The sequence below is a fragment of the Mercenaria mercenaria genome, chromosome 2 (assembly GCF_021730395.1).
Source record: "Mercenaria mercenaria strain notata chromosome 2, MADL_Memer_1, whole genome shotgun sequence".
In the NCBI taxonomy this organism is placed as follows: Eukaryota; Metazoa; Mollusca; class Bivalvia; order Venerida; family Veneridae; genus Mercenaria; species Mercenaria mercenaria.
Window position 1 is genome coordinate 116106235 of NC_069362.1, and position 12571 is coordinate 116118805.

The 12571-nt window shown below is 35.1% G+C and overlaps 2 protein-coding genes across 2 annotated transcripts in view; one reads left to right on the plus strand and one right to left on the minus strand.

The window, feature by feature from the left end:
- Positions 1–11699, minus strand: LOC128555386 (ankyrin repeat domain-containing protein 40-like). Its single transcript, XM_053537628.1, has 4 exons — positions 11472–11699; positions 8822–8970; positions 6805–6984; positions 1–6034 (listed from the first exon to the last, which is right to left on the minus strand). The coding sequence occupies exons 1-4, from the start codon at positions 11600–11602 to the stop codon at positions 5721–5723; spliced, it is 774 nt and encodes a 257-aa protein (XP_053393603.1). The 5' UTR covers positions 11603–11699; the 3' UTR covers positions 1–5720.
- Positions 11698–12571, plus strand: part of LOC123565073 (transducin beta-like protein 3) — a 26086-nt gene continuing 25212 nt past the window's right edge. The window contains exon 1 of the mRNA XM_045359083.2: positions 11698–11836. Within this exon, the coding sequence (XP_045215018.2) occupies positions 11817–11836 (20 nt within the window). The 5' untranslated portion in view covers positions 11698–11816. The remainder of the gene's footprint in view (positions 11837–12571) is intronic.

The window sequence follows — 12571 nt, forward strand, 5'->3', positions numbered from 1 at the left end:
TGCTGACACAACACATTTTATTGTATAATATTGTAAATACTGTATCTGGATGGATTTGAGATCATAGCTATAATAGATACAAAAAATGAAAGTAATTTTATTGCCAGTTTCTGGATTTATTTGCTATAATTTCATAAACTTACTTACTACACATTATATGCACCTTTTGTTACTGGATTTCTTACTAAAACTCCTAAGGGTGGTAACAGGAATTTTCAAATTTTTGAAACACCTTGATTAGCTTTGAATTTATCGTGAAAAATCCCAACTCAGATTGGGGTGTTTTTCATTGCAAATAACCGTTCTTATTAATAAAATCTGCAAAATATTCAAATTTGACTTTATCTGTTAATGGACTGTTAAAAGATTTTTCAAAATAAAGCCACAACTTATGAAAAACTCTGTTACAGATTAAGTGGATCAAACAGTTTTTAGTATGTTCAGACAAATTCAAAACTCAAAATCAATAAAATATCCTTAAAAAAATAATACATGGCTACAGTAACAACCCAACAAGCCATATTTTTTACTAAGAGTGGAATTGGTCCCAAAATAAGTCTCCCATGTCAAAAACCAAACTACTGCTTGATAAGACTTAAGATACTGTTCTAAGTATGACACAATAATAGTGAGCAAGACTGAAAATCCCACATTACATTATCTCCCTATTTTAACACTAATAAATCACAGTTATGCATTTACATCAAGTCAGCCTGCTAAATTTGAGGCCATACATGCGCAATACAATAGTACTTCCACAGTTCTTCTCATTTACATGAAAGACATATTAGAATCAAAATGAACAAGAGCTTGTAGAACACGAAATGCCTCCCTTGATGCATTCAGTAATTGCACAAGGAACAGAAATGATTTGGTCACTGTGCACAAAAGTTCTACTTTCTTGGTCAAAGTTACTGACCTACTGACCTCAAAATCAATAGGGGTCATTTGCTGGTCATGATAAACCTTCCTAATAAGTTGTGATCCTAGGCCCAAGCATTCTCAAGCTATCACCTGGAAACTGTTTTACTGTTCCAGATCACTGTGTCCTTTACCTTTGGCCTACTGACCTCAAAATCAATATGGTCATGACCAACCTCCCTATCAACTTTGCTGATCCTAGGCCGAAGTGTTCTGAGTTACCATCTGGAAATCATTTAACTGTTCCTGGTCACTGTGACCTTGACCTTTGACCTACTGACCTCAAAATCAATAGGAGTCATCTGTTGGTCATGACCAACCTCCCTATCAACTTTCATGATCCTAGGCCCAAGCGTTATTGAGTTATCATCTGGAAACTGTTTAACTGTTCTGGGTCACTGTGACCTTAACCTTTGACCTACTGATCTCAAAATCAATATGGGGTCATCTGCTGGTTATGACCAACCATCCTATCAACTTTCATGATCCTAGGCCCAAGAATTCGAAACGGATTGGTCTACACACCGACTGACCGACATCTGCCAAACAATATACCCCTCCTTCTTCAAAGGGGGGTATAAATATAGCAAAATCATTTTCTGATAATATTGTATCTAGACACTCTGACTGCATATACTGTACTAGTATACGTTAGTTACATGTTTTAAAATAAACAATTAGGTATATTAAGAGGCAGCCAATATTTCAACTAGAGCTATTATTAAAGGTGATTAATACACTCAAGACACCGCTTTGATACATATACAATAAAATGTTGCGATCAAGATGTCTAACCCTCAAATATGACCATCACCACTGACCTAGTTACCCGGGTTGGATGATCAATTGATGCATCTCGACAATATGCTCGTGTCTGCTTCATGTTGTAAACCGAGTTTCAAACTGTAGAGTAGAGTACACTATATTCTAATGTAGTCATAATATTTCTACATCCAAAAAGGACACAACTCCACAAAAGAAAATTGACATGAAAATTCCCGACAATATACGCATGTCTTCTTCATGTTGGTGATGTATCCCAATTTACTTTCAACTGGATAGAAACTGTAGGAGGAGTTGAGTACACATGAAAGTGTGATGGAATGACAGACTGACGGATGAATGGGCAGTTTAAAGTTGCTATATAACTCCTACAACTTTGGCACTGGGGCATAAATTTTTACTGCAAAAGTTTTATTCTTTTGAATATATGAAACTGTAATGCAGTATTTTTGAAATACTTGATTTTTTCCCCCCTGAATTTGACATTTGCAGTTTGAAAAGTTCTTTCTATATTGGGCAACCAGGTCAGAAAACTTAGAATTTAAAAATACCTCCTGTTGACATCTGACATTACTAAAGTGCTCAGGGAATCATATAATTGTACAAGTTCACTCCGAAAAATTGTAAAATCACACATTCAAAATTTGACCAAAACAGGACTTAATTTTGTTACAAGTTGTGAAATAAATCAAGTACAATGTATATTCTGAGACAAAGAAGGCAAATACAAAGATATATTATCCAGGTGACTTAAGGTTTAAGTTTATTGTCATCAAAACACAGAAATATTTGATAAACAAACAGCATCTTTACCAACAATTTACCTGATCATTCATTACATGTTCTGCTGTACTGTCCTATATGGTGGATACTTAAAATATTCTCAAAAATGTGCCCCCCTTTCAAAATGAATGCCATTTGTAAAGAAATAAGAATAAACAATTGCTGCAAACTACATTCAATCTAGTTATGTGAAATTTCAGGTCTGGGACATTATGGCAAATGCATCAAAACGAAGATATGTAACAGTTCTTTGAAAATGGTTTGTTTTGAAATGCGTTGAACTGTCCGAAAGTGTTTATGCAGCCCTTTTCCGGAATTCAATGTATATATCAGTAAACTGACGATTGTTTTGTAGAGTGTTATACATGTTTTATATGCTGTTCAATTTTCATGTGAAACAACTCTTTCTTTTTATGATTTGGTGTTGTTTGAATTTTTTTCCCTCAATGTGTAAGGCTAAGTGTTAAATAGTCTTCAATGTGACTTTGACAACAGGAAAAAAATATTTGAAAATATTCAAAAAGATGTGAATGCAACAATGACAATTTGTTCTTCTAATACAATCATAAGCTTTACATGTAAAAACAATATTAAAATATAATTACAAAATAGAAGTAACACCCGCACAATAAAAAATATCAGCAATATTTAAAACCAGAATTGTCCCTCTTGCCTCTCCATATTATTGTATAACAAAATCACAGTACATTCACACATTGGAAAACCAACATGCTTCGCTGACCCTCCAACAAATAACACTTACATGACAAAACATACAGCAAAACACCCCTCGCTCAAGAATCAAGGGCTCAAGCACCCAGGCACACTTGAGCAATCCATATGGTCCACGTCTGTTTTCACTTCATTTTCTATATTTGGATCAATAAAAACCCTGGATAACTCCAGAATTTTCCTCATTCCCTTTAGATCTCCGAATTCGGCTACCACTATAAGGCCTCAGTCAAACGGCAGCATGCCAATACCTGCGATCAGCTGTTTAGACAGAGTAGAGGCTATGACTACATTCCCTTATGAACAATGTTTTACTGTATCAATAATACATGTAAAATGTAGCTTTCTTAACTACATGAGACAGATATAATATGATATGGCTTTTGACAAAATTAAAGTAAATCACATATGTATGTAAAATAGTATTGTTTTACTTGAGGCTTTTTTATGGAAATAGGTACGGACCAGGATATTCTGATTAATTAAGACAAGATGACCAAACAAGAGTGCAAGAATGTCACAATATACGCCCATCACAGCAAATTTCTTTACTCTAGCACCTGTATTTGCAAATGGAATTTTAATTTTGTGGTTGTTTAGTAATCACTGTAAGAGTTTTGTTTTTCTAAGTCCACAAAAAAACTCCTTACCAGGTAGAGATACCTATAATTGGAAAGTAACATCTATGTTGTACCACAGAAAAGTGGTTTTGGTTTTTCCCTACGGTCAATTATAAAAAAAGTTACAATATAAGTTATTTATAGTAACAACTAAGGGAAGTTAAAAAAAAAAAAAAAAAAAAATTGTAAGTCCACACAAAAATCTTTACCAGGTAGAGACTGGTCAAAATACACCTCAAATTGGATGTAGCATGCATGTTGTACTACAGGAAAGTGGTCTCGATTTTTCCCTATGACAAGTAATGAAAAAGTTACAATATAAGCTATTTATAGTAACAACAAAGGGAAGTAATTCTAAAGAAGGGAACTGCGCATTACACTTCGTCTCATGATGGTATATAATTGTGTCAAGTTACATCAAAATCCCTCCATGTATGCAGAAGAAATACTTCGGACAAAGCAATTCTTGTATCTGACCTTTGGCCTCTAAGTGTGACCTTGACCTTAGACCTAGGGACCTGGTTCTTGCGCATGACACTACGTCTCATGGTGGTGAACGTTTGTGCCAAGCTATATCAAAATCCCTCTATGCATGAAGAAGAAATGCTCCGGACAAGGTTTTCATTCTTGTATCCTTTGACCTCTAAGTGTGACCTTGACCTTAGACCTAGAGACCTGGTTCTTGTGCACGACACTCCGCCTCATAGTGGTGAACATTTGTGCCAAGTTATATCAAAATCCCTCTATGCATGAAGAAGAAATGCTCTGGACAAAGTTTTCATTCTTGTATCCTTTGACTTCTAAGTGTGTCCTTGACCTTAGCCCTAGGGATCTGGTTCTTGTGCATGACACTCTTTCTCATGATGATGAACAATTGTGCCAATTTTCATCAAAATCCCTCCATGCATGAAGAAGATATGCTCCGGACAAAGTCATTCTTGAATTTGACTTTTGACCTCTAAGTGTGACCTTGACCTTAGACCTGGTTCTTGCACATGACACTCCGTCTCATGATGGTGAACAACTGTGCCAAGTTTCATCAAAATCCCTTCATGTATGTAGAAGATATGCTCCGGACAAAGTCTGTGGACGCCGCCCACCCGGGGCATTCCCATAATACGTCCTGTTTTTCAAACGGGCGTATAAAAAGGAACATATTTAACTTATAAACATGAATAATAATCATTTAGTATCAAAACAAGAGTTTGTCTGTTAAGTGTTTAAATAAAGTTATATAGAAGAAAAGAATTATGGTTTTGGCCATCTTACTCGCTTCCTGATGATAAAGTTATGTATAAGGTTTCAAAACTCGATCTTACAGTGTTCATTCAGTAAACTAAAATAAAACAATAACCAAGAAATATCAATTTTATAACTTAAGAAGGGCCATAACTCTGTTAACCAATATACTGATGAGTGAACAGAGTTTCAATGTTACAGCTCTTATAAAATTCAAGGAAAGTTTACCTGTACAAAAAGTTCAATCAAGAAATTCAATTTTTCTCAGTAGAAAAGGGCCATAATTCTGAAGGAAAAAAATCGAGAGTCATAGTTCTTAGTCAACTTACTTATGTAATGATAAACAAGTGTACAAAGTTTCAAAGCTACAGCCCTTGTAGTTTTCAAGAAAAAAAACAAACTGATGAAGACGACAAAATGATGACATTACCATAGTTTTTTTTAGGTTTTTTTTCTTTTTTTTTTAAATCAGACGAGCTAAAAAGTGAATGTCATCTCTATTCATAAAAGCAGTACAAGCATTATCATTGAAAACTGATCAAAGAAGACGGAAGAACACATAGATAACCCAGTAAATTTTGAAAATGGGAATAGAAACAAATTTACACAGCAAAAAAGCTTTGTAATGTATATATCTATTATCTAATATAATATCTGCTCATGTTTAAATCCATCACTTCCTGTGACATTTGCATAATTCCTAGACATGGCACTCATTGCTTTATTTGTTAACACAAGTTCTAATTCCTGGTAGTCGACCAATCGCTGTACATCCTTGTCTTTGCGTACTATCGTGTTTGGTAACTTTCTGATTTTGTGCACCAGTTGGCGGTCCACTGCAAGTTCTTTTGTGAGAAGAGACATTAATGCTTCATAGGTAAGTTTGCTGCGTGCAAGTTCAACTTCAATAAAATCTCTTTCCATGGAATACGCTACTCTTGCCTTTAATACAATCTCTGGAAAAGTAATGGAATAAAATTGAATGGTAACATTTTCTGCATGTGTGAAACTCTAAGAACCTTTCACTTGTTGAAGGTGTGGATGGAAATATCTGACCTGAGGGTAACTATTTAGGCGGTAATGAGGACCTGCCAAGTTACCACAAAACATTTACCCGAGAGCCAGATATTTCCACCTGCACCTTCAACTAGTGATAGATTCTTTTTCTTGGATGCCGTATTCTTCAATTAATAGAAGAAATAAAATATAACAAACGTTTTTCTTTTAACACATTTAAGCACTGGTTTATTATAGAAGCGCATGAATTTACGCATTCATTGTTAATAAGAGCTTTTCCAACACCGGTAAAAACTCCTGTCTGGCATGCAAGAACTCATGATTCTACAATGAACAGTTTTTAAAACACAAAACTTGCATAGCTCTAAAACACTCCTATTTCTCAGGAGGCATATGTTTCATTCAGTTTCAATTCTTTTATGAATATCGCATTATAATGTAACTCATATTTTAATAAATTTATTTCAAAGAAATGCCTATATGCATAACTGTGTGCTAAACAAGGCACAAACACAACTAAAAGCCACAAAATGACATAAAATCTGTTAAAATAAGGACTTAAACAACCTGATATGCTGATCAAAACAGAAACTATCTTTATAATCAAAATGCATTAGCACCTGAAAATACAGCTGCTCTAATATTTATTTTTCATAAAAAAATCTTATCTCTTCATGCTGCTTCCTAACATTCATCAACATTATCTTACCACTAGGGTCTACCGGCCCTGTTTTAACTGACTGTGTAGATGGCTGGTACCGAGACGTGGTAGAAATTTCTGGAACTGGATTTGGTTCATCTGTTCTGTCACCAATGTATGGAAACACAGGATGTTTTAGATAACCAGGGGTGATTGGTAATGATGGCCCATCATTAACGCTACCAGAATCTGTTGTATTAAAATAAGATTATTGTCAGCGAAATCTGAAATATTCTGATGTCAATAGACTCAGTACCTGATTTAGTCACACCTGAACAACAATCAGGAACAGTTAAAATTCTGCATTTTATATAATACCAATTAGAGGTATACCTTTTGTTATCAAAATCTACAAAATGTCAGTTTGCAGTGTCAGTTTAAAACTGAGTTATAAAGTTCTGCAGTTTGTCACTTCAATAGTTTACAATCTAGAACATGTCTGGAATTTGAATTGTTTGTCACCTGAACAGGTTACAACCTAGAATACATGTATACCTAGACTTCTGTAGTGTTTGTCAGCTGAACATGCTACAATCCAGAATACATCATGGATCTATAGTGTTTGTCAGCTGAACTACTTACATTTATTTATTTATTTGGGTTTTATGGCGCACCAACACAGTATAGGTTATATGGCGCCAAACAGGACTACAAATTTTGGTTCCACATCTCATTTACACCCAAATAAAAACATGAGGTATGGACTCAAAATTGCATACCTACTGGAATCACAGAGTTACTGCAAAACCAAGTGTTAAGACCCTATTAGTTGCCTCTTAAGATCATGCAAGTAAGGCAGTGGTTCCAATTCTTTTCATACATGGATCGTCCCAGAGCCACATGGGGCAGAACTACTTACAATCCAGAGTATATCATGAATCTGTAGTGTTTGTCAGCTGAACATGCTATAATCCAGAATATATCATGGGTCTGTAGTGTTTGTCAGCTGAACTACTTACAATCCAGAATATATCATGGATCTGTAGTGTTTGTCAGCTGAACATGCTATAATCCAGAATATATGATGGATCTGTAGTGTTTGTCAGCTGAACATGCTATAATCCAGAATATATCATGGATCTGTAGTGTTTGTCAGCTGAACTACTTACAATCCAGAATATATCATGGATCTGTAGTGTTTGTCAGCTGAACATGCTATAATCCAGAATATATCATGGATCTGTAGTGTTTGTCAGCTGAACATGCTATAATCCAGAATATATCATGGATCTGTAGTGTTTGTCAGCTGAACTACTTACAATCCAGAATATATCATGGATCTGTAGTGTTTGTCAGCTGAACTACTTACAATCCAGAATATATCATGGATCTGTAGTGTTTGTCAGCTGAACATGCTATAATCCAGAATATATCATGGATCTGTAGTGTTTGTCAGCTGAACTACTTACAATCCAGAATATATCATGGATCTGTAGTGTTTGTCAGCTGAACTACTTACAATCCAGAATATATCATGGATCTGTAGTGTTTGTCAGCTGAACTACTTACAATCCAGAATATATCATGGATCTGTAGTGTTTGTCAGCCGAACATGCTATAATCCAGAATATATCATGGATCTGTAGTGTTTGTCAGCTGAACTACTTACAATCCAGAATATATCATGGATCTGTAGTGTTTGTCAGCTGAACATGCTATAATCCAGAATATATCATGGATCTGTACATGTTTGTCAGCTGAACTACTTACAATCCAGAATATATCATGGATCTGTAGTGTTTGTCAGCTGAACATGCTACAATATAGAATATGCCGGAGTTCTTCTGTGTTTGTAAGCTAAACCACTTACAGTCTAGTATAATATGGCAGATCTCTCATTCTCTGTATATACTAGTGTTTGCCAGCTGAATTACAATGCACTTACTATCTAGAAATTGTCAGAGTTCTGTAGTATTTGTAAGCCAAACTACTACCAATTTTAAATACAGCGGATTTCTGCTGTGTTTGTAAGCTAAACTACTTACAATCTAGAATGTAGTGTTTATAAAATAAACTAGGCACTTACAATCTAGAATATGGCGGATTTCTGCAGTGTTTGTCAGCTGTGCTGGCAGTTCTTTACTGGAATTCTGGATGTTTTTGTCTGCACCTTTTGACAGAAGATATTTCACAACAGCAACGTGGTTTCTTTTGCAAGCCCAGTGTAATGCGGTCCTTGAAAGTGAATGGTAAAAAGTTTGCAATGAAACAGCACGTAGAACTGTGTAAGAAATATTCATACAAATGAACATTTTAACATGTAAGAACCCCTTTCAAATCTTCATTGAACATTTGTTATTGTCATTACATCATAATTTTATATAACATTTATAAAGGTAAACTTAATTTACTGTCGTTTTGTGAAACAATGAACATAAGCTCTGTAGAGCTTTAAATTAAAATCTGAGCGACCCTATTTTAAAAACAGCTAAAATCAATTATACAGTCCCCCCAGCAATTTGCTGGTACCCATTTACAGCTGGTTTGACTGAGGCAATTGTGATCAAGTGTCTTGCCTTAGACTAATCCAACTAATAATTTATGAAAACAGGTGAGAACATTAGCTCTGTAAAGCTTTTGAGCAACCCTATTTTAAACAAGAGCTGTCAGTTGACAGCGCGCTCGACTATTCTCAGTGCTTGATAGTATAATATAAGCTATGAGTAAAACTTTAACATTACAATAAGCATATTCTAAGTCGAAAAGGGGCCATAATTCAGTCAAAATGCTGGATAGAGTTGCATCCTCCTTTTTACAGACTGGGGTCATGATGGTAAACAAGTATGCAAAATATGAAAGCAATATCTCAATGGACTTTGAAAATATTTGGGGTGGTACGCAAACTTTAACATTACAATAAGCATATTCTAAGTCGAAAAGGGACCATAATTCAGTCAAAATGCTTGATAGAGTTGTCTGCTCCTGTTTACAGACTGGGGTCATGATGGTAAACAAGTATGCAAAATATGAAAGCAATATCTCAATGGACTTTGAAAATATTTGGGGTGGTACGCAAACTTTAACACTGGTTTGACTGAGGCAATTGAGATCAAGTGTCTTGCCTAAGACTTGTCCAACTAATTGTACACTAGTTGCAACATTGTGATAATTTTTGCACAGATCAATATCTCTCTTCCACGTACAAGGTAAAGGCCGACATAAGGTAAATGTCAGTCTGTGAAATCGGTCTGCCTTGCCAAAGAAGTATAATATACACAGAATGGCAACAGGAGATAATCTCGCGTAAGCTCGTGTCACCGTGTTATCTTATTGAAGCGTTTGCTGACTTGATCATTCGTGATCAAATCAACAGATGCTTATTAAAGTATTTCACCGGCGATACGGCCGGCACATAATAAACCGTATTGGCTCCAATTTTCAAATGACAACTGTTGATTTCTCAGACTTCCAATCATAAATTCATTCCTCCCCCGTGTAGAAATTACTAATAACATTGAAGAAACACCATTATCATTATAAACAAACAATCTAATAGAAAGTTTTTCACAACACAAATTTTTATCCTTCTGCTGTCTGTTTCATACATGTAAAATGAGATCTCATTCAGTTCCCACGTGATGTTGGCGAGATTTGCACTATATCCTTTCCGCAGCCTTAACGTACTAAAACGTATTAGCATCTGATAGCCCTTTCACGCTTCCGTAGAAACAACATTTACTACACGAAACTTATTTTGAAAATATTTCTGAAATGTCTAGGTCTGCAGCTCTCAAATACGGTTATATCGTCATGTCAGCGCAATAACTCAATAAGTGCTTATATAATATATATGCACTTATTGAGTTATTGCACTGACATGACGATATCTCACATCTGAGGCATGTACTGACACTCTCAGACAACATCAAATATGACATTTTGAGCGCTTTGATTAAGTTCAAAATTATCAATGTACCCTTGGTCCGTTACGGACCCCTATGGGATTTCTGTTTATCCAGAGCTCAAATATTTTTTCATAGATTAAAAGCTGACATGCTGTACTAAAGCCCAGGTAATTTCAATTCGTAATAAAGTGCTGAAAATTGGCTCACAAATAGCAAAAAAAAAAAAAAAAAGAAGTCCACGCGCATACATTTAGACGGGGTGACACCTGCGCGTGACCCCTGACTATCTACGAATCAAAATGCGGCTTTCGTTTACAAGTTTAGCATTTCTACTTTCATTTTATTTACTTCCGGAAATAGCTGAAGGTCGAGTGACGTCATTTTCTGTGTTGTCAAAAACATACATATGCCTGGCGAGATTGCATAAATATGTGCTGGCCGTCCTAAGGATATGCATTTCAAATTGCCAATCTATTTATTTTATAGCTCTTTGGACTTGCAGTCGAAAAATCGAGACTAAGCCTAAGACATAGTCCAAATAATTGTACTCGAGAGTTAAATATCGTTATATTATTTTGACTTGTCGATATCCGCCTCTAGGTAGACAACGTAAAATATCAAAATGTAAAATCGGTCTGCCCGAGGTCTCATTATTTAGACTAGCCTAAGACACACCACGGGAGTGGCCATGAAGTGAATCCAGGGTCTTCAACTCCGTAGGAGAGCATCTTAGCCCTCTGCACCAATGCGTCCATTTAAATATAATTATGTACATCTAATGTGCAAATAATTTATGAAAACAGATGAGAACATGGTTACATATAAAATTACCAGCCATTCATGTTATTTTGAGAATTAATGTTTGTGTTGTCATTTTCAATGAGCTTTTTGAGCTGATCTAGATCACCAGTACATGCGGATTCTCGTAGTTTTTCTTCTTTTTCTGCATCTGGATTCATCATTTCTGCTTTTTAGCTTGTGGGTATGTTTTATGTCAACACCGCCGGTAACCCAATTTGCGATAATTACGATTAAATATTTGTACGGGTAACCGAAAGGCACATGTGCGACTTCCGGGAATAAAAAAAATATACTATTTTTGGTCTCTAGAAGTCTCCCTTTATATTGTAAACTTTTGACATTGTTCATTTCCAACGTAATGCCAAGTCTCAGACAATGAGCCAGCTGAAAACAAGGTAGTTTGTTGAAAAGCAAGTTTTTAAAATTATTTTAAACTGGAGTAATACTCGGACGGGTATCAAGTCAAAACGTCCCCTAGTCAAAACGTCCCCTGGTCAAAACACCCCCATTTTGGTCAAAACGTCCCCCATTCAGTTTAGAATTTGGTCAAAACGTCCCCCTAATTTTTTTTGTATTAGATCTATTAATTCTTTTTAATTAATTCATATCTTTTAAAGGGTTTGAAACTTATGGATTATCTTTTGATAATACACAAAATTTTATGATTTATTAGCACCTAAATTAATGCAATCAACACCTATCAACTATACATGGTTGTGCATTAATTGTGCTGAGGGCTTAATATTAGTAGGTGTTATAAACCCATTAATCACCAGTAATAAGGTGTTAACAGTCTACATAGAACAGTTTTTGAGTGTTTACTTTTTCATTCGCAATATGATAAAACTTTGGTAAATTTCTTCCAGACTGAATAAACTTTGTTGTTATATTCAAACAGTATATCTAGAATGTTAAAGAATACATTTTAAATATAATGTCATTACATTGTACAATAATTAATGCCATATTGATTGTATTTTGGGCCGGTGGCCTTGTATTACAAATAAACCAATATTGTATTGTATTGTATTGTAATAAGGTGTGAACATTTATAAGGGAAAATCTTTTCTTCTATACAATCTAAATTTATGTAGAATGAACAAAAATCCTGATCAGAGTTATAACTTTAT

Bases quoted from the DNA above. Each gene is read 5' to 3' on its own strand.
- LOC128555386 (XM_053537628.1), bottom strand. From the start codon at position 11,602: ATGATGAATCCAGATGCAGAAAAAGAAGAAAAACTACGAGAATCCGCA. The intron at 6,985-8,821 runs GTAAGTGCCTAG...TTAATACAACAG, and splicing joins AATCCGCCATATTCTAGATT to ATTCTGGTAGCGTTAATGAT. The intron at 6,035-6,804 runs GTAAGATAATGT...TTACTTTTCCAG, and splicing joins AGGGCCGGTAGACCCTAGTG to AGATTGTATTAAAGGCAAGA.